This window comes from Hemitrygon akajei, chromosome 5 (assembly GCF_048418815.1).
Source record: "Hemitrygon akajei chromosome 5, sHemAka1.3, whole genome shotgun sequence".
NCBI classification, from domain to species: domain Eukaryota; kingdom Metazoa; phylum Chordata; class Chondrichthyes; order Myliobatiformes; family Dasyatidae; genus Hemitrygon; species Hemitrygon akajei.
Genome location: NC_133128.1, coordinates 123827720 through 123850325, shown reverse-complemented (window position 1 = coordinate 123850325; position 22606 = coordinate 123827720). Strand labels below are relative to the sequence as shown.

The 22606-nt window shown below is 38.3% G+C and overlaps 1 protein-coding gene across 7 annotated transcripts in view; it reads right to left on the bottom strand.

The window, feature by feature from the left end:
* Nucleotides 1-22606, bottom strand: part of kansl1l (KAT8 regulatory NSL complex subunit 1-like) — a 100111-nt gene that overhangs the window by 65317 nt on the left and 12188 nt on the right. For 5 of the 7 annotated variants that reach the window (XM_073046363.1, XM_073046362.1, XM_073046364.1 and 2 more), the window contains exon 2: nt 20818-22026. The exons of the other annotated variants lie outside the window; for them this stretch is intronic. In XM_073046363.1, the coding sequence (XP_072902464.1) occupies nt 20818-21983 (1166 nt within the window). In that variant the 5' untranslated portion in view covers nt 21984-22026. The remainder of the gene's footprint in view (nt 1-20817; nt 22027-22606) is intronic. 7 annotated transcript variants of the gene reach the window in all.

The following is a 22606-nucleotide window of genomic DNA, read 5'->3' as shown; positions in this document are numbered from 1 at the left end:
TAATGCTTGCTCTGTTCTATCCTAATAAACGTAGTTTTGTAGTTATAAGTAGATAACTGGTATTGGGGTCTTTCTGTCTCGTCAAGTTGGATCTGCAAATCTACTGTTTGAACAAAACACAATATTACAGCTCGGGACTTCGGAGTTTGGAGCTCAATTCCAAATTTACTTTTAAATATAAAAGGTCAAGGCAAGGGGGTTTAGACAGGACATGAAGCAATGTTGGATAAAAGCAAGGCTACCTTTTGTGTGATGTAAAGAGGAAAAAGCACTAATGACTGCAGTTATAGGAATGGAAAGGTGAAATATAAAATAGGATCTGGACAATATGAAAGATAAGGGTGTCAACCAGAGGCACAATGTAATCAAGAAACCTGGAAATGGCAGGAGGATTGATGGAGGTCTGACCTGAAGAGATTGGGACAGAAGTGGTGGAAGACAATGGTGTAACACTGACTGGAATGAATAAGAGAAACCACTTATTTTCTGTGCTCTCAATGAAAAAAAACATTCAGTTATTGGGTACAGTCACATTTTAATTTTTAAAAGCATTTAAATATCAACAAATTTAAATCCAAGCTCTTATTTTCTTCACATTACAAAATGAGGTCAAAGTGTTAAAATAATCATCTGAGTCCTTTTCCAACTTTGAAAAATGATTTTCAACATACTATGTACTAGGTTTCCATACTCAGGCATTCCAGAATTTTCCAGCACCACATGGTTTCTATTTATAATAATAACAACTTTATTTATAGAACACTTTTCATACAGATGGTGTAGTTCAAAGTGCTTTACAATAGGATAAATGCATAAATATAAAAATAAAATGAAACATGAAAATAAAAGACAATAAGATGATAGTTAAAAGCAAGGTTAAACAAATAGGTTTTGAGCTGGTGTCAACTCAGTCTGCATCCTTACAGGTGTAACTGCTAGAGCAGGATTATAAAATGAAAATGATTCTGTGATATACTCTTTCCCCAGACCACGAAGACCTTTTAAAACAACTTTTAAATCAATTCTAACACACACAGTCAATGCAGAGTAGGTAGTATGGGAGTAATATGTTCCTTCATTCTGGTTTTGGCTAAAAGTCTAGCAGCAGCGTGAAAGAGCTGATATTCGTCAATAGATTGCTTTGGAAGGGCAATAAAAAGTACACTGCAGTAATCTAGTTTATTCATTATAACATGAAATACTTGTGCAGCATCATTACGTGACAGAAACAAACATACATTTGCAATATTTCTTACTGTAGAAATGGTGCTCTGGTTAGTTTCTTTATGTGGGATTTAAAATTCAAATCTGAATCAAGGATAACACCCAGGCTAGTTACTTCTGATTTTACAAGGAGAGCCAAGTTCCCAAGTTTATCAAGAAGTTTCTCTCTTTTGGCTTTAGGACCAACCAAAAGTATTTCAGTTTTATCTTCATTTAGCTTCAAGAAATTATTGTTCATCCACTTGTTTATTCCAGCCATAGCAGAAGTCAGAGAAAATAGGGTGTTACCATCAAGATATGCAATTGTGTGTCATCTGCTACTGTAGTAGGCCTCCGTTAAGTCTCGATAGACCATGGATTTGCGCCTTGGAAAGTTTTCAGGGCGCAAGCCTGGGCAAGTTTTTTTATGGAAGACCGGCAGTTGCCCAAGCTGCAAGCCTCCCCTCTCCATGCCACCGATATTGTTCAAGGGAAGGGCATTAGGACCCATACAGCTTGGCACCAGTGTTGAAGCAGAGTAATGTGTTGCTCAAGGACACACACGCAGCCTCAGCCAAGGCTTGAACTAGTGACTTTCAGATCACTAGATGAACGCCTTAACCACTTGGCCACGCGCCAATACTGTGGAATTCAAGTTTATGCTCTCTAATTATGGCTCCCAAGGGAAGCATGTACAAGGAGAAGAGAAGGAGATCAAGCCAGCTTCCTTGAGCAATATCAAAAGGTACACTGTATCTTTTAGAAAATTGGTTTCCAAGACAAACAAAATTTCTCTAAGAGATATAAACAAAACCAATTAAAGGCACTACCAGAGAGGCCAACACAGTTCTCAAGGCAACTTAAGAGAATGTTGTGGTCAACTGTGTTGAAGGCAGCATTTAGATCTAGAAGAATTAAAACTCTATTGGCAACAGTGCTAAGCCTAAGGTCACTAATAATTTTGACTGTCTCAACGCTGTGGTTTTCTCTAAAACTTGACTGAAACTTTTCTACAGTATTATTCTCCTTCAGAAAGTACAGTTGGATGAAACTGACTTTAAGATTTTTGTCCAGGAAGGTAAGATTCGAGATAGGCCTGTAATAAGATAGTACATCACTATCGAGGTTTGGCTTTTTAAGTAGGAGTTTGACAGCCACAGTTTTGAAGGTATCTGGAAAACTCCAGTTTCAAAGAAGTGTTAATAATTTTCCCAACAGAATTGAAAACACTATTAAGAGTCTTTAAAAAGTGTGGTAGGGACAGGGTCAAGATATCAAGTAGATGGTTTACTCTTTGTTACAATCTTATAAAGTTCTGAATTAGAAATACTTGTAAATGTTGACGTAGTTGCCGTCATCTTACGAAGGGCTGTAGAGGTTACCAGTATCTGTAGCTATACTCTCCTTAATGGAAGTAATTTTTTCATTAAAAATATTGTGTATTCCTCATATTTTGTGTCAGATGCTCAATTGAGGACATTATAAATTGGGGCAGGATTCCAACAAAATCACTGCTAATCTCTGTAATAATCTTGGAAAAATTGATTAATCTTGCAGAGCATATAGCAATGTTAAAGGAGCCTAATATTTCCTTACAAAAATTTGACTGAACTTAAAAATATTATTCTAAACTTATCTATTTATAATTCCAGTTTTTCTGAATCATCACAGTCCTGTAAATTCTGAGATTTTAAAAGTCTTAACATGCCAATGAATATAAATTAGCATAAACCTTCCTTAAAGATGTCACTAGGCAACCAAAGATGACAGTGCTCCAGATGAAGTGGCCACTCTGGCTCCAATTAATGGTGTAATTTCTTGACCTTTATTTCTTTCTCATGACCACATGACACTGCTGGATATTAAGAACTCCAACTATTGCAAGTCTACCTCACTAATAAGTTGCTCGATAGCAAATAAGTTTTGCAACATGGGACTACTGCACACTGTGTTGTGGCCTGCTACAGCCACACAAGGAGACATCATCAGAAGCAGTGTGCAAGGATGCAAAGGTGAGGAAAGAACGTAGGTATTCGTGCAAGAATAAGGACGAAACCCTTCAGGCCAGCTCTCCTGTTGATTCTGATTTGAAATGTTCGATCGCTAGAAAATAAACTAGATTACCTGCGCCTGAGACTGAATCAGCATGACATGAAGAACAGCTGCACACTCATTCTGACAGAAACATGGCTCCAGGATATCATCGCTGAAGCGGACACACAGTGAGAAGGCTTCATTTCTTTTCAGGTCAACAGAATTCCTGCAATCTCTGGCAAGGCCCACAGTGGAGTTGTATGTATCTACAAACCCATTTCCAGAAAAGTTGGGATATTTTCCAAAATGCAATAAAAACAAAAATCTGTGATTTTTAATTGTATTTTGTAAATATACACAAATTTAGAATTTGATGGCTGCAACACACTCAACAAAAGTTGGGACAGAGTTAAAATAAGATTGGAAAGTGCACAGAATATTCAAGTAACAGCGGTTTGGAAGACTCCACATTAAGCAGGCTAATTGGTAGCAGGAGAGGTATCATTACGAGGTATAAAAGTAGCGTCCATCAAAGGCTCAGTCTTTGCAAGCAAGGATGGGTCATGGCTCACCCCTTTGTGCCAAAATTCGTGAGAGAATTGTTTGTCAGTTCAAAAGGAACATTTTCCAACACAAGATTGCAGAGAATTTAGGTCTTTCAACATCTACGGTACATAATATTGTGAAAAGATTCAGAGAATTCAGAGACATCTGAAGGGCAAGGTCGGAAACCACTGTTGAATGCACGTGATCTTTGAGCCCTCAGGTGGCATGCCTAAGAAACTGTCATGCTACTGTGACAATTATAGCCACCTGGGCTCGGGAGTACTTCAGAAAACCATTGTCACTTAACACAGTTCGTCGCTGCATCCAGAAATGCAACTTGAAACTTGAAACTGTATTACGCAAGGAGGAAGCCATACGTCGATTCTATGCAGAAACGCCGGCAAGTTCTCTGGGCCTGAGCTCATCTCAGATGGACCGAAAGATTGTAGAACCGTGTGCTGTGGTCAGATGAGTCCACATTTCGGCTAGTTTTCAGAAAAAACGGGCGTCGAGTTCTCCGTGCCAAAGATGAAAACGACCATCCTGATTGTTATCAGCGAAAGGTGCACAAGTCAGCATCTGTGATGGTATAGGGGTGCATCAGTGCCCACGGCATGGGTGAGTTGCATGTATGTGAAGGGATCATTGACTCTGAGGCATATATTAGGATTTTAGAGAGATGTGTTGCCATCAAGGTGACGTCTCTTCCCGGGACGTCCATGCTTATTTCAGCAGGACAATGCCAGACCACATTCTGCATGGGCTACAACAGCGTGGCTTTGTAGACACAGAGTGCGTGTGCTTGACTGGCCTGCTGCCAGTCCAGATCCATCTCCTATTGAAAATGTATGGCGCATCATGAAGAGGAGAATCAGACAACGGAGACCACGGACTGTTGAGGAGCTGAAGTCTTATATCAAGCAAGAATGGACAAAATTTCTGTGGTGAACTACATATACCTGCTCCTGTGGCTCCTCCCATGGACCCCGGTATAAAGGCAATTGGAGACTGAGCCCGGCCTCACGTCTCGGAGTTATTGATGGTGCATCAATTTCCAATTGCAAATCTACTACAATTAGTATCCTCAGTTCCAAAATAATTAAAAAGTGTCATTAAAAGGAAAGGTGATGTAACACAATGGTAAACATGCCTCTGTCCCAACTTTTGTTGAGTGTGTTGTAGCCGTCAAATTCTAAATTTGTGTATATTTACAAAATACAATTAAGTTGGTCAGTAAAACTATTGAAAATCTTTTCTTTGTACCTTTGTCAGTTAAATAAGGGTTCACATGAATTAACATATCACAGAATTTTGTTTTTATTGCATTTTGGAAAATATCTCAACTTTTCTGGAAATGGCGTTTGTATGTTAATAAGAACCAGTGTATGAATGCTTCGTTTAGTGACGATCTACTGTTCGCCAATGGTGAAGTGCAGGTCCTTCTATTTACTGAGGGAGCTCACTTCCATTGGTGATTGTGGCTGTATACATCCCACCCGAATTTTACCGTTGCTGGTGACATCAACCATGCTAACTTAAAATCAGTCCTGCCTAAATTCTCTCAGCATGTTGACCTTGCCTTCAGAGGTGAGAACACATTAGACCTGGTTTATACCAACATCCTGGTGCATACAAAGCTGCTCACATCAGATTCTCCGGCTACTAATCTGTTATGCTAATTCCTGCAAACCAACCACTGATTAAACATGTCAAACAAGTTCAAAGGGAGATAGAGCCCTGGCTAGTAGGTGCATCCTCAACATTACAGGATTATTTTGAAGACACGGTCGTAGGGAGGTGCTTGAAAACTGTATGTAATTCAAAGGAAGCATTGTAGATATATTGTAACTATAAAATTGCCCTGCTACCTTTGATTGTTAGCATATAAAAATGTCATGTAACATTAGGTCAACCAGGCCTCTTCTTCAAAGAGTGTCTCAATATGATGTCCATTGTTCATTTTTGCTGAATAAAACATTCCTATATCCACAAGCTCTCCGGTGAATTTGTTCACGCAACAGCAGAATGGTGCGAACACAACAATTTCAGCCTCAACATCGATAAGACCAAAGAGATGATTGTGGACTTTAGGAAGGTGCAGGATGTCCATCCCTCAGTACACATATGGATCCTCTATGGAAAGAGTTAGGAACACCTAGTTTCTGAGAGTGCACATAATCATTGATCTCACATGGTTCCTCAACACCACTCTTTGGTCCAGAAAGCACATCTCCACTTCCTGAGGAGATTGAGGCAAGTGAGGCCCCTGCAACCATTTTAACCAATTTTTACAAGAGCACCATTGAGTGTCCTGACCAACTGCATCACTTGTCTGATATAGGGATTGAAAGGCACCTGACCGCAAGTCCCTGTAAAGGATTGCGAGAACTGCTGAGAAAAAATAATCAGGGTCTCTCTTTTTGTTCATTAGAGTTATTTATTAGGAGTGCTGCATATGCATAGTCAATGATCCCTCCCAACAGTCCAACAATCTCTTTGACCCCACCCCCCCACTGTCAGGTAGGAGGTACTGCAGCATTAAAACAAGAATGATTAGGATAGGGCACAGCTTCTTCCAAGGCCAACAGCTTCTTTTGAACTCCCAGCCACCACCCAGGTCTTATCACATATGAAGCACCATTAGTGTTACACTGCTTACTTTTTAAACTTGTATCGTAAATGTATCTTATTATTTGTCAATTCATTTGTGGCAATATTATTTTCTGTTGTGTGTATGTGAGGTTACGAGCATATATTGCGTTGTACACCTTGGTCTGGAGGTACGTTGTTTCATTTGAAGTATACAAGTACACGGTTGAATGACAATAAACTGAACTGGAACTTAATTTAGCTGCAAACTTTCAACCTCTAGCTCCCAGAATGAGAATAATGAAAAATGTTAATCAAAAGCATATTTTTACAAAGTCTGCCAACAGCAGACAATCCTAATTTCAGTAGTGATAGGAACAGAGTGAAAAATAGGATTTTGATCTTACCCTACCAAGAAATCCCATTCTTTCCTCAGTCAGGTACTTTCCTGGAATGTGTCAATGCCTGTTGTGTTTTGCAGAAAAACAGTGGAGATATTCCTAGGCTGCAGGCAGCACAGGAGAGAGCCACAGCATGAGTCAGCTGCTGTTCCCTAAAAAGATGCAAATTTGTCCCAGTTGGAGTAATAGACACAGCCCATCTTCATATAGTAAAGGTTAAGTGAAGATCTAGTAGATGCTCAAAATTATAATAGGTTTTGAAAAGAGTAAATGTGGGCAACTGTTTTCACCGTAACCAAAGGAAATGGAGGCAAGTTGTAGACTTGCAATGCTGTAAAATATGTTGGAAACATTCAGCGGGTCAGGCAGTATCTATGAAAAGAAAAAAAAATGCTTTAGGTTGATGCAGCATGTTTCAAGCTGTGCAGGTTGGTAGGTTAATTTGCCACTGTAAAACTGTTCCTAGTCTGTGCTTTCTTTATTCCAGAGATGGTGTCCATTATGTGCACTCTTAGAAACCTGGTGCTCCTAACTTTCTCCACGGGAGCCATTTATGTGCTGTGAGGATGGTCAGCCTGTACCTTCCTAAAGTCCACAATCATCTCTTTAGTCCTGTCCATGTTCAAAGTACATTTTATCATCAAGGATGTACAAGTTATACTACCTTGAGATTCTTCTGTTTAACAGGCAGTCACAAAACAAGAAACCTAAAAGAACCCAATTTAAAAAGGCAAACACCCAATGTGCAGAGAGAGAGAGAGCGAGAGAGAAAAAAACAAATCAAATCAAATCATAATAAAGCAAGCATCAGCATTCAGAACAAAACTGAGTCCACAAACCCAAAGCCAAGAGCAGTTAGAGTGGGTGCATAGTCTAAATTCATAACAGAGGAAAATCGCCCGAAGCTCACGGACACTAAGCCCACAGCAGCCAGGGCACACCACCACCTCAGGACTGAGAAGAGCAGAGAAAAACGTCATGGAGCAGAACCAGCTTGACCCTGCCTCCGGTCTCAACACACTGCCTTTTCAGTCAATCTGGCCTGGCATTTAAATTGTCCAAACACCAGGCCGTCCCCTGAACTCAGGCCTGAATACACTGTGGGCCGCTTCCAACCCATACTCGACCTTTCCAGATCAGCTTAGATGGATCAAACCTCGCTCTTGGTTTAAGTGGATGGGCTCTAAAGCAGCTCCACTTCAGCTATTCTCCACTTTACTCACTCCAACTATGCCTCCGATTCAGACTCAGACTCCATCTTCTCCTGGAACACACCCTCACATCACTCTGGCTCTGTTTCTCACTGCACGCCTCTACCCTTGGATCAGCCTTTCCTTTGCTCACCTCTTCACTGTTTGCGGTGATCATTTACCAAAATTTTCCATATTAAAAAGTATTATTAATAGAGTATTTAGTCGAATTTCTTGCTTTGAAATCCACCAGTAAGCTATTGCCCATGTTCAGAGTAGCACCATCTTAACCCATCTCAAACTATCTTGTTGTGCTCACACTATTCTATAAGCCACTCTCTCTCATCTCCGTACACCATCATTGTTTATGACTGTTATGTCAGAGAACTTGATGATTTGGTTTGAGCTGGATCTAGCAGTAGTTATGCATCATCAGCTGATGGAGCACACAGCCCTGCAGGGGCCAGTGCTTAGTGTGATGGAGCTAGAGATGTTGTTTCCAACACTGACTGACTGAGAGGTCTTTCTGTCAAGAAGTTCAAGATTCAGTTACAGAGAGAGGTGCTGAGATCCAATGAAGGCAGGTTAACCACCAGCTTCTGAGGGATAACTGTATAATACACCAAGCTGAAGCCAATAAACAGTATCTTGGAATATAAGGCACCTTTCTCCTGGTGTGACAGGATGGAATGGAGGGGAGAGGATATGGGATCATTGGTGGAGTGATTTAAATGATAAACAAACTAGAAATGATCCAATGTTACAGGAAGATTGGATTTAATGTAATTCATAACCCAGCCATTCAAAGCTCTTCATTATTGTTAAGGTCAGTGCCACTGGACGGTAGTTGCTGAAGTAGGTTACTATCACTCTCTGGATACCGAGATGATGCTGGCTTCTTTGAAGCCCACAAGGACAGTGGACTGTTTCAGAGAGGTGCTGAAGATGCCTGTCAGAACCTCTGTTAGTTGGGCTGCACAGTCTCTCAGCATCCATCCAGGTACACTATCAGGCCTTGCAGCATTATGTTGGTTGACCCTGGCTAGGGTCTTCCTCACATCAGCAACGGCCAAGAGTACCTGCTCCTCAGGCACTGGGGAGGGGGGCAAGAGTCTTCCTTGCCGGCACATCGTTCCATGCATCAAATCATACACAGAAGACATTCAGCCTATCAGGAAGAGAGGCTTCACTGTTTTTGACCCACATGGTGGACTTTTATTCTGTTATGGTCTGAATGTACTGAGATACAATGTGAAAATTTGTTTTGCATGTCAGTCATGCAGACCATTTCTGAACAAAAGTACATATAGGTGGTACAGAGAAATATAATACAATGCAGAATATAGTGTTATAGTTAAAGAGAAAGTGCAAGCAGATACTAAGGTGCAAGGGCCACGATAAGGTAGATTGTCAAGTCACGAGTTTATCTTCATTGCACAAAAGGCCCCATTCAAGAGTCCTGTATCCATGGGATAAGCATGGTGATACGTGCTTTTATTAGGCTTTTGTATCTTCGACCTGATGGGAGTGGGAGAACAAGAGAATGACTGGGTTAGGAGGGATGTTTAATTACTTTGGCTGCTTTTCTGGCACAGCAAGAAGTGTAGGCGGTTGGCTTTGTGATGCGCTGAACTGTGCCCACAACTCTCTGCAGCTTCTTGTTTTGCCATACCAAGCTCTGATGCATCCAGGTAGGATATTTTCTATGGAGCATCTACAAAAATAGATAAGGGTCAATGGGGATGTTGAATTTCTTTAGCCTTCTGAGGAAGTAGAGGCACTGTGTCCTTTCTTGGCCCTGGCATCAACGTGGTTGGGCTAGGACAAATATGGTGACATTTACACTGAGGAACCTGAAGCTCTCAGCTATGACTACCTCAGCAAGATTGATATATACAGGGACATGTACACCACCTTGTTTTCTTAAGTCATTACTGACACTGATTTCTCCTATAGTCAGAGACATGGAAACAGGCCCTTCGGCACAACTGGCCCACGCTGACCACAGCATCCTTCCTGCTAGTCCTAGTTGCCTGTATTCAGCTCATAACCCTCTAAACCCTTCCCTCAATGTGCCTATCCAAATACCCTTCTAAACTTTGCAAGTATACCTATCTTGGCCACTTCCCCTAGTAGCTCATTCCAGTTGCTCACTTGGTGTAAAGAAACTATCTGTTTCAAATCTCTCCTTTGTAATCTTGCATCTGTGCCCTCTTGTTTTGGAGAAAAAACTATCCACCCTATCTATACACCTTATGATTTTATAAGCTTCTATGAGGTCACTTCTCATTCTCCTAAGCTCCAAGGAATAAAGATGCAGCATGGTCAAGCTCTTCCTATAATTCAGGCCCTTCGGACCAGGCAGCATATTCTTGTGCACCCTCTCCAGCTTAACAATGTCTCTCCTATAGCAGGTGAATGAAAGAGAACACAACCCTATCTATCTGCATGGGCACTTCAGCGAACTGTCAGTTCGCTGAAGTCCATACTTACATACTTGTTGAAGAAGTCCATTACAGTGGTGACATATTCATTTAGATTGGTCACCAACCTAAATGAATATGAATCAACCTAGCTACTCAAAACAGTCACGTGTAAGGTAATCTATTTCCTCAGACTAGCACTGAGCGATTTCTTGACTGGGTCCTTGAATTTCAATTTCTGTTTGTACACAGGTAGAAGAAGCACAGCTTGATGGTCTGATTTATCAAAATGTGGGTAGGGAATGGATTAATGGAAGTCTCCTATGGTTATGTGGAAACAATCAAAGGTATTTGAACTCCTAGTGGGACAGGAGATATATTATACGTACAGTGGATTCCAGTTAATTGGGACACATTGGGACCAGTATATTTTGGCCAAATTAAGCAACTATCCCAATTAGCTGATGTTTCATGGGAATGGTTAAAAAAGGTGTAAAAATGACAAACTATGGTTTAACTGAGTAATAAATTATATATTTAAATGAAACGTAGAACAAATTAGAACACTACCAATATTGTTGGTGAATGTTTGTCATATCTGACAATGACAGAAAACCTGTGCAGGTTTTTTTGGAAACTGTGCTGTTGCACTGGGGCAGTTCTACTCTCTCAACCTTAGATGTAAGGATCCAGTACATGACCATGACTACTACTTAGTCTCGTAATGCCCTTTGCTCTTCATGTAGCATTGCAGAATCGCCATCCTGGCCATTTGATCTCACTGTACATCTCATATATCTAGACTGCCAGAGCTAACTCTGCATGCTAGGATCTCACCAGGGTATGAGACTCACAAGTTACTTTCACCTGGTTTAGCTCATCCGTTGAAGTGGTGTACTGGGATGTGGCCACTGTCACACGCTAACAGCTACTTGGAGCCACAGGTGAGAGCTGAGTGCCCAGTGGGTACCAAAGGTAACATTCAAGATGATCGACAATACCTTAAAAATCTTTGTAGGTCCTAATTTGTTGAAGTAGAGAAATTATTTCATGTTCACTCTTGGCTGTTCATGGCATTTCTGAGTCTGAATGCTTGAAACCACGATGAGCAAAACAGTTCCGAATTGTCTAACTGCTTATTTGTTGCCAACTATCAGTGATAAAAATCACTGCTTTTTGAATACACATACAACTGACACCATTTAAGCGTGGTGTAGTGCCACACACGTGCATGCAACTGACACTAGTTAAAACTGTTCGGCAATAGTCCTGTCGCAATAAAGCAAAGTGTCCCAAATAAGTGGCTGCCCCGATTAATCAATGAACCAATTAACCAGGATCCACTGTATTGTGGTAGCAGGCTTCTGAAGTTGGCCTGGTTGAAGCCATCAACTACGATTACGGAGTGTCATGTTTCAAGGTTGTTTTCAATAGAGGATAGTTCATTGAGTGCAGGGTTCACATTTGCCTGGGGTAGAACATAGACTGTTGTCAGGATAGTGCAAGTGAATTCCCATGGCTAGTAGTAGGGGCAGCATCTCGCCATTAGATATTGCTTGCCGGATGAGCAGAGACTTGTAAAAATAGTTTTAATTTTAAATTTTTCATTTCACCTTTACAAAGGTATAGTTGTGCAAATGACAATAAACTTTACATTGACTTTAAAAGAAGCTATAGCTGCTTGGCACAATTATCAAGAGTCAAATGTAGGATGTTAATTGAGTTAATTTTCTATGACTGTTGTATGATTAGCACATAAAAGTACAGAACACAAAAAATTCCACCTTTTATATGTATAATAGTTAAAGAAAATATCATGGTCTGTTTGGAAAAAAATGCAAACCCAAAGATCATTGACTGATTTTCCCTAAGCACTACTACATTTTTGTTTAATTTTGCATTGTTTGTAAAATTCAAGTAATTTGATCACACAAATACTCTACCATAAAACTGAGTTAACCATATAAAACTGTACATTAAACAAAGAATATAGGGCACATTTATTGCTAGGAATGGAAAACATTTACTAAATTAATTTTACAAAATAAATTTCATATTGGAGATGGTTAAAGTAAAATTTCTTTGTTAAATGGTGCATAGGAGTTGGCATATTATTACTTTTACAAGACACAAATAACTTTTTGTTAATGACACAGATGGGTGTTGGTCCTTGACTATTCTCATGGATAAGGAGTACGTACATATTATAGATAACAGTAGAGAAAAAGCATTTACTGTAAACACATGGACTCATTTATTCTTTTGTTCCAACCATTTACAGCACTAGTTTATGCCATGTATAGCTGTGCTTGAACTGTGCAATGTTGGATAATATTTAAAATCCAGTGCATAGAAGTGTTACATATAAAAAACAAAATATGAGCTAGGATGCAGCATTGTTTATTAAATACAGTCGTGCACTTGTTGCAAACTGAATTATTGAAGAAAGGTGTAGTATAAATGTAGATGTTTGACAGAGAAATATCAACTTCACTAAAGTATTGAATAAGAAAACTCAATCTGTTTATGCTTTATTTTCCAAATAATTACTTTGTGTAATGAACTGGAAATAGTGTTTATTTATGATAGGTTATAACCAGATATTAGTATTGGAAAGTCATTGAAGTGGAAATCCTTATTTAAAAAAAGCTATACCAATGGCAATGGGTGTTCCACAATGCCCACTTGCACATGATTTAGTGACCACTAATAATTGCAGAAGTTTAGCTACACTGCTCTAGTAAAAAAAAATTTCAGAAATTGAGAACATGTTGTATAAAGAATGTCATCCTGACGTTAAATCTTAATTTTACTTCACTGCATTTACGTTTGGTTATCCTATTTAGTTTAGGTTTAACTAATTGAGGATTTTAAACATTTTCTATCCAAGGATCCTGGGGAGTGCTTTGTAACAAAGGGATATACGAGTACAAAACAAAGTTCACTTAAAGTTATGTTTGTCATGCTGGTCGTGAACAGTCAGGGTATTGAGTACTTCCCAATTTTTTTTTATTAGCCTCTACATAGAAGAATACAGAGTACAAGAAAGTGTATAAAAGGTCAAAAAAAGATTTTTTTAAATTACCAATTACATTATATCTATTCATAATAACAATCTCATTACCCCACATTCATATAAGTTCATCAATAGTTATATTGAAATATACTAATTTATTACAAAAAAAGAATCTAACCCCTACCAAGACTGAAGCTGTTCATTAAGGAGAAAAGAAGGTAAAATGTCTTCTCATATAATAAAAATTAATATTAGCCAACATCTGAGTTTAAACAATGAATTAAAGGCTTTGAAAATAATTCAGAAAAGGTCCCCACAATGTTTGAAAGTCTTGATGAGATTCAGAAATTGAACAACGAATCTTTTCTAAATCGAAACATGACATAACGTCGCATAACCATTGAGTACGAGTAGGAGGAAAACATCTTTCCATTTAAACAAAAGCATCCTCCTAGCTATAAGAGAGCTAAAGGCCAAAATCTGTAAATCAGATGCCTTCAGCTTAATATCTTGTCCTGTAACAATACCGAATAGGGCCATCAGAGGGTTAGGCTTAAAATTGACTTCAAAAAAGTAAGGAAAAAGTTTGAAAAACTTCCTTCCAATGTTTTTCAAGATTCAGAGAAGTCCAAAACATATGAATTAATGAAGCTTGTCCATTATTACATCTGTCACAGTAGGGAGATATATCCGAATAAAAATAAGATAGCTTATCCTTAGTCATATGAGCTCTATGTACCACCTTAAATTGTATGAGGGAATGACAAGCACATAGCAATGAAGTATTAACCAGTTTAAAAATTTCATTCCAAGTTTCCTCAGATATTGATGTCTGTAAATCTTATTCCCAGTGATTCTTAATTTTGTCTAAAGGAACATTCATCTCCAGTAACATACCATAAATATTAGATATTGAACCATTATGAAAAGGTGTCAAACTAAAAATTACATCTAGTAAATTCTTATCTGAGTTTATAGGAAATGTGCATAATTGAGGTCTTAAAAAATCTGATTTGTAAATATCTAAAAAAGTGAGTTTTGGGTAAGCTATATTTAGCTGACAATTGCTCAAACGAAAAAAGGTTTCCTCCAACAAATAGATCCCAAAAACATTTAATACCTAACCTGTCCCATTCTTTAAAAACTAAATCAATCATGGAGGATTTTTAAAAAATTAGAATAAATGGGACTTGAAAGGGAAAATCTCAATAAACCAAAGTGTTTTCTAAATTGTATCCAGATCCTCAGAGTATGTTTAACTATTAAATTATCAGTTAGTTTACTTACAGATAAAGGAAGTGAGGATCCGAGAAGAGAAATAATAGAAAATTTATTAAGAGTTAGCTTCTAAAGAGACCAGACAGTCTACACAATTAATATAATATAGCCAAAATGAAAGATATCGTATATTAACTGCCCAGTAATAAAACCTAAAATTAGGTGAGGCTAAACCTTCAGACTTTTTAGATTTTTGAAGATGAACTTTATTTAAACGAGGATGTTTATTTTTCCATATATAAGAGGATAAAATAGAATCTAGAGAGTCAAAAAAGGATTTGGGAATAAAAATGGATAAAGCCTGAAAAAACTATATAAATTTAGGTAGAATATTCATTTTAATAGAATTAATTCATCCAATCAACGATATTGAAAGAGGTGACCAATGTAATGATATCCTTTTTACATGAATCAATAAAGTAAGAGTTTTCTTTATACAGGTGTTTGTAACTTAGTGACTGTTACACCCAAATAAGTAAATTGATTCCTTACAACTTTAAAAGGGAGATTAATTGATACCAAATTATTAAAGGAAATAATTCACTCTTATGTAGGTTCAATTTATATCCTGAAAATGGCTAAAACGGGAGAGTAAGTATACAAGGTAACGAGGTCTCAACATTAGAGATAAAAAGCAATATATCATCAGCATAAAGCGAAATCTTGTGAGTAATACCTCTCCTTAAAATATCACAGATATCATTAGATTCTCGAAAAGCTTTGACAAGGGGTTCTAAAGCTAGGTCAAAGAGCAAAGGGATCAACGGACAGCCTTGTCTAGTTCTGCGATGAAGTTTAAATGGTTTGGAATTTTGAAAATTAGTAAGAACCCGAGCAGAAGGAGATATATAAAGTAATTTAATCCATTGAATAAAATCTGGTCCAAAATTAAATTTTTCTAAGGTTTTAAATAAATAATTCCATTCAACCCGATCGAAGGCCTTCTTAGCATCTAAGGATATCACACATTTCGATATCTCCTGGGAGGGAGAGTAAATAACATTTAATACACAGCATATATTAAAATGGGAATGTCAGGTTTTAATAAATCCAGTCTGATCATCAGAAATAATAGAAGGTAGAATATTTTCAATCCTACAAGCCAGAACTTTAGAAAGGATTTTAGTATCAACATTTAATGAAATTGGCCTATATGAAGAGCATACAGTTGGGTCCTTGTTCTTCTTCAGGATAAGCGAAATAGAGGCTTCATAGAAAGATTGAGGCATATTATGAAGAAAAAGCCTTATAAAATTCTCCAGAAAATCCATCTGGACCTGGAGCCTTCCCCAACTGTAATGAATGTATAGCCTCAGCAATTTCCTCATAAGAAATAGGTTGATCCATCTGTTTACAATTATCTGCAGAAAGTGCAGGGATATTTAATTGATCTAGAAAATTATTCATTACAGTATTATCTTTAGGGGAATCAGAACTATAAAGTTTAGAATAGAATTTTTTAAAGATATTTATTTCAGAGTGATCAGTTGTCCTATCACCATTAGTTTTGCAAGTTTCTTTAATTTGTCGTTTAACTACAGAAGTTTTTAATTGGTTGGCCAATACTTTGCCTGATTTATCTCCATGAATATAAAATTGAGTTTTATCTTTAAGAAGTTGAGTTTCAATGGGATATGTTAACAGAAGATCATATTTAGTTTTAACTTCAACACGTCTTTTATATAAAACAGGATCTGGAGCTATAGCATATTTTTGATCTAATTGTTTCAATTGTTTGGCTAATTCAATTCTTCCTTTATTAGCTTTATTCTTAACACTCGCAATATAAGAAATAATTTGTCCTTTAATATAGGCCTTGAAAGTATCCCATACAGTAAGATTAGAAGTCTCTTCCTTTGTATTCTCTTCAAAAAACAAAATAATATGCCTCTCTAGAAATTTTAAAAATTCCTTATCAGATAACAAATTTGTATTAAAATGCCAAATTCTGTTTGCTTGAGGAAGACCAGGGAGATTTAAATATAGAAATACAGGAGCATAATCTGAAATAGCATTCCCTTTATATTCACAGGAATGAACTGATGAATTCATTTGACTATCAATAAAATCAACAAAAAATGTATGATGAACAAGGGAAAAAAAAAGTACTGTAAAAACAGTTACTTCTCCCTAAGCTGTCAGGCAGATCAACACCTTGAACCTTTAACCCACCCCATCACAACTTTATTGTTTCCTATCAGTCACAGATACTCCTGTACCTAGCGTCACTTTATGTACATAGTCTATATATAGTAGCTATCTTATGTATTTATATTTATTGCTTTTTATTGTATTCTTTCTACTGTTTTTTAAATGATGCATTAGATCAGGAGTAACAATCATACATTTTCTCCTTTACCTTTGTGCACTGACAAATTACAATAAACAATTTCGAATCTTGACTAGTTATCAGGACACTGAAGATCAGATATACAGGCAAATGAAGGATGTGAAAACAACAGGTGACTTTAACAATGTAGACTGAGACCTCCTTAGTGCAAGAGAGTTAGACAAGGCAGACTTTGTTAAGTAGGTTTCTTAAATCAGAATGTAGGAAGTCCAACTATGGGTCGGGGGAGAATACCAGACCTAATGTTAGTAAATCAGCCTAAGCAAGTGACTGACGTTTCGTTGAGGTCACATTGAAACAGTGATCACAACTCCTTAAGTTCTAATATGGCTTCAAATAAAGAGAAGCATGGGCATAGTGGGAATGTATTAAATTAGGGAACAGCAAATTATGAGCGTTTAGGCAGGAACTAGCAAAATTTAATTGGGAACAGCTGTTTTTGGGCATCCATTTCTTACATATGCAGTGTGTTTAAAGACTAACTGCACAGATCTCAAGGCAGGTAAGATCCAGTAAGGCAAGGTAAGGGAACCTTGCATTACGAAAGAGTTTGTAAATTTAGTCAAGAAGAATTTTATGCAAGGTTCATGAAGCTAAAATCAGACAGCCTTTGAGGATCTCCAGAAGCATGATAAGAACTCAAGAAGGGATACGTATGTCAACAGCAAAAAGATAACCAGGGAAAAGCTTGGACCACTCAAGAACACCTGCTTATAGGCAGAGGATGTGGGCAAGACCCTAAATGAGTACCGTGCAATGGTATTCACCAAGGAGCAAGGAATGAAGGATAGTGAAATCAGCATGGATCATGCTATTATGCTAGAGCATTTTCAGACAAAAGGAGAAAGTAATGTTGTGTCTCTTGATTAAGATGAATAAGTCCTCAAGGCCTGGTGGAATATACCTCAGGTTGCAGAGACCTTCATCAAGGTCTCTGGTCCTCTCTAGCCACAGGCGAGGTTCCAGAGGACTAGCAAGTAACATTCCATTACAGGTTTGCCCCACTATCTGAAGATAAAGTGTTCCTATAAAACGGTTTGCAAGCCGGAATGTCGTAAAGTGAATAAGCAATTACCATTTATTAATATGGGAGAAATTTGAGAGTGTTCCCAGACCCCAAAAAATAACCTACAAAAATCATGCCAAAAAACACATAAAACCAAAAATAACAGTAACATATAGTAAAAGCAGGAATGATATGATAAATACACAGCCTATATAAAGTAGAAATACTTTCCTGCAATCATTGCAGCACTGTCTAGCTTAGTGAAAATCTCACTACGTAGTGCTACTAGCGTAGTGGAAGCACTCTCAGCTGAAGAACTCTCTCCAGTAACCTTTAAGCTATGAAGCTGCCAAATCATATCAAATAACACATAAAAATACACAGCCTATATAAAGTAGAAATAATGTATGTACAGTGTAGTTTCACTTACCAGAATCGGGAAGACAGTGAGCACACTGATGATGATATGTTAGGCTGAGTCATTGGAGGTTGGGGTGCTCAGTGAATTTTTTTCCAATAAGTTGCAGTTTCGTCACAGTTAAACACTTGCTTATACGAATAACCACCTTCTGTAATTATTTTCTTCAGTTCTGCTGGGAAGTTTTCTGCAGCTTCAGTATCAGCCGAAGCACTCTCTCCAGTAAACATTAAACTATGAAGCTGCTGAAAAGTTCCCAGCAGACTAAGAGAGACCACTTTGCTACAAGCAGAACTAATAGTAATATCGGCAGCTTTCAAGATTCTTTCATTCTGCGTGTAAATATTGCAAATGGCGTACACAGGCAAGTTCAATGTGCGGACAATGTCCTTACTTCGTCGACCATGATCGAAATGCTTAATCACGTCCAGTTTTATGCTAAGCGTAACACCCTTACGAGCTCTCCTAGGCTTTTCCAATACCTTAGGACACATCTTGCTAACGGATGCACAAAATAAATCGAGATAAAGCAGATACCCACAGACACATGTTTAAGCTATGGCGGCTTGATGCTGAATGCAGTTCTGGGGAAGGAGCCAGGCTGCTCGGGGTGTGTGCTGCATTTTTTCGTAAAAGCGAAAAGAGGTAACTAATGTAGGTCTTTCATAAAAGCGAGGTGTCGTAAAGCAAACGTTCGGAAAATGAGGACCACTTGTATACAGGAAGGGAACTGGGGATAATCCTGAAAACTACATTTCCTTGTGTCAATGCCAGGGAATCTATTGGAGAGGATTCTCAGGGATAGGATTTATGAGCATTTGAAAAGCATGATCCAATTAGGTTTAGCCAACATGGGTTTCTGTGGGGCAGGTAACATCTTAGTAATGTGATTTGAGTTTTTCCAGGAGGTGATGAAGATAAAGCACTCGATTTTGTTGACATGGATTTTAGTAAGGCATTCAGGTAGTCTCATTCAGAAGATTACGAATACAAGGAATCTATGGTGATTTGACTGTTGGGATTCAGAATTGGCTCTCCCATAGAAGACATAAGGTAGTGGTCAATGTTTCTTATTCCAGCTAGAGGTCCATAACTAGTGCTGTTCCGCAGGCACCTCCTTTGTTTGTAATATTCAGTACATGCGCATGTTAATAACTTGGATGAAAAAAAAGGTTGGGTGAGTTAGTAAGCTTGCTAATGACACAAAGATTGGCAATGCTGTAGACTGTACAGAGGATTGCCGAAGGACACAGTAGGGTATAGAAGTTACAGATATAAGCAGCAGAGAAATAGAAGATGGGGTTTAATCCAGTCAAGTGTGAGTTGCTGCACTTGGGGAAACCAAATGTAAAGGTAAAAATACATAGTTAATAGTAGGACCCTTAACAGCATTGATGTATGGAGAGATCTTGGGGTGCAAGTCCTTAGCTCCCTGAAAGTGGCCGCACAATATGTGGTATGACAAGCTTGCCTTTTAAGTCAAGGCACTGGGTTCAAGAGTGAGGAAGATGTGTTGCAGCTTTATAAAACTCTGGTTAGGCTGCATCTGGAGTATTGCATTCAATTCTGATCACCCCTTCATAGGAAGGATGCGGAGGCTTTGGAGAGGGTGCAGAATAGATTTGCCAGGATGCTGCTCGGATTTCAGGTCAATGTGGTTGTTTCCTCTGGAACAAAGGTGGCTGAGCAGATACCTGAAAGGAGGCATGGATAGGCAGTTGGTAGCCTCTTCCTCAAAGTGAAGATGTCTAACATTAGAGGACATTTCTTTAAGGTGACACAGGTGTAGGTTCAAAGATGATTTGGAAAGTAGAATGGTGGGTGTGCTACCGGGTGTGGTGGTAGAGACTGATACAATAGAGGCATTTGAAAGCCTCTTAGATGGGCACATAAAATACTTAGAGAATGGAGGGATATGAATCATGTGCAGACAAAAAGAATGAGGTGTCATTCTCAATTATTTCTACAACGTTGAGCCGAAGGGCCAGTTCCTGTGCTGTAGCGAACTACGTTTTTTAAAAGCTCAGATTTTACTGACTGCACTGAAGTGACAATGCCTGCTTTAAGCTTCCATATAGCTGCCTACATAGACCTAACTATCTTAAGTCATGGATTTTCCTTTCTCTGTATGTCAGCTGCCATCAGGATCAGTTAAATGGGATTTTTGGCACCTAGCAACATAAGGCAACCACCCACATCCAATATCTCAACATTTAAAATTATTCAAATGTCTGTAACTACTCATGAGATTCAACAAGTTGTTTGAAGTGATGATAAAAACCAACTTTATTTTTCCTGTGAGTTGCAGCTGACCCATTCTGCTGGAATTCATGACTAAAATTAGTGTTAGCAATTCTACTTACACAGAGATATTCCTCCTTGATGAAGTATCTTCCATATCTGAATCCTCATCTGTGCTACTACACGTTGCATCTGAATCCACATTTTCTTCTATGTGCGAAAGCAGTGCTTTAGAAAAACGTGTATACTTGCAAAGTTCAGAAATGACAGGTTTTGGATCTAATCCAGTCTGCACACTGTCATCACACTTTATTCCATCCAAATAGGCAAGTTTGGGTATTGAACCATCTAATTTGCCACGTGGCTCCTGCCTTTGGGAATCTGATTCTATCAACTGCTGCATTCTCTGTTTAATATGGTGTGTAATGTGTTTTGCTTGTATTATCTGCAAACATTTTTTGAGTCTGCTGGCCTTTTTAGCTAGTTTTTGCTGCCTGTCAAGGCACTCAAGCAGCTGAGCATTTCTTTCAGTTTTCCATACACTTGTGAAACTAATGAGTTGGTTTTCTTCTTGCAATGACTGCCTGGAACAACTCATGAACTTTTCAGCATGAACAGCATTCGCTGCTGATACAGAATTTCGTTTGGCTGGTTTCAACTCTGCCTTTTGATTTGAAGTTATGTCATTTTGACCAGTAAAGTTTAGTGAAGCAGAGACACAAGTTTTATTCATCTCCCCGACTTCAGTTAAAGTTCTCTTACACTTCAAAGGGCTGGTTTTCTGGCAGCTCAACCCTGTCATGCCATTTTTATTACTACTTAGCTTTGCTTCAGGTACAGCATATGTTTTGCCAGTATTAAAACCAGATGCTTGCTTAATTCTGTCACAAGATGAGTTATTTTTGGTAATGATGTTCGGTGAGTCTTTGTTGAACAACTTCTTACTAGGAAGATTTAAGTTTAAGGACAATCTGTCCAATAGAGAATTAGCACTGGTTAACAAGGGTGTATTATGAGGGGTTGAGGAGTGCACTATTGTAGATCCATAAGGTACATTCTTCAATTCAGTTGCATCATGGCCGTGCCCGGGTGCCACACAGGGATATGCCAAATGACACCAAGCAGCCTGTGTGTCAATGTTACCATTGAGCTTCTGTTCTACACTAGCATCATCTTTGTGCATGAATGTGTCAGGTTCCATGGAACTGGATGGTAAAGATGATGAAGAGAGCTGGAATCCATGTCCTTCTGTAGCCGTTTCTGTCAGAGCAGGAGCCATTGCAGCCATGCAGTGTTACCTCACCAGCCCTACTGCAGCCGCAAAGTTGCCCCTAAAAAACAACCAAAGGAAATAAAACCTCAATGATACAGCAAAACTATTCAATTTCTTGGCGAGCAAACTTTAAACTTGTCTCAAAACTGTTCTTTATAAACATTGTGCCAATCAACACAACTTTAATTGCTTAATACTTGGATTTGTTTATCTCAAGTCAATAAGTGAGAATAATGGAGCATGTGAAGGCCCAGCCCCGATGAAAGCTACAATTATTACTAAGCAATGCAGTGGTTTAATTATTGAAATACATACGTTTCTTAAGTGTTTTATTATGCATAGAAAGGTAAAATATACACTATATATTAAGACAAACGTTTGACTAACTGACACTAAATAATACCGGATGTACCTGTTCCGACTTAAGAGAACTTCTGCTTTTTTTTCGATTCCCGATCTGGAGTAACCTATGCACATCCTCCTGTATACGTTAAATCATCTCTAGATTACTTATAATACCTAATACAGTGTAAATGCTATGTATATAGTTGTTATACAGTATTGTTTAGGGAATAATGACAAGAAAAAAAAGTCTGTACATGCTCAAACAACAAGTGCTGGAGAGAGAACTTCCAGGT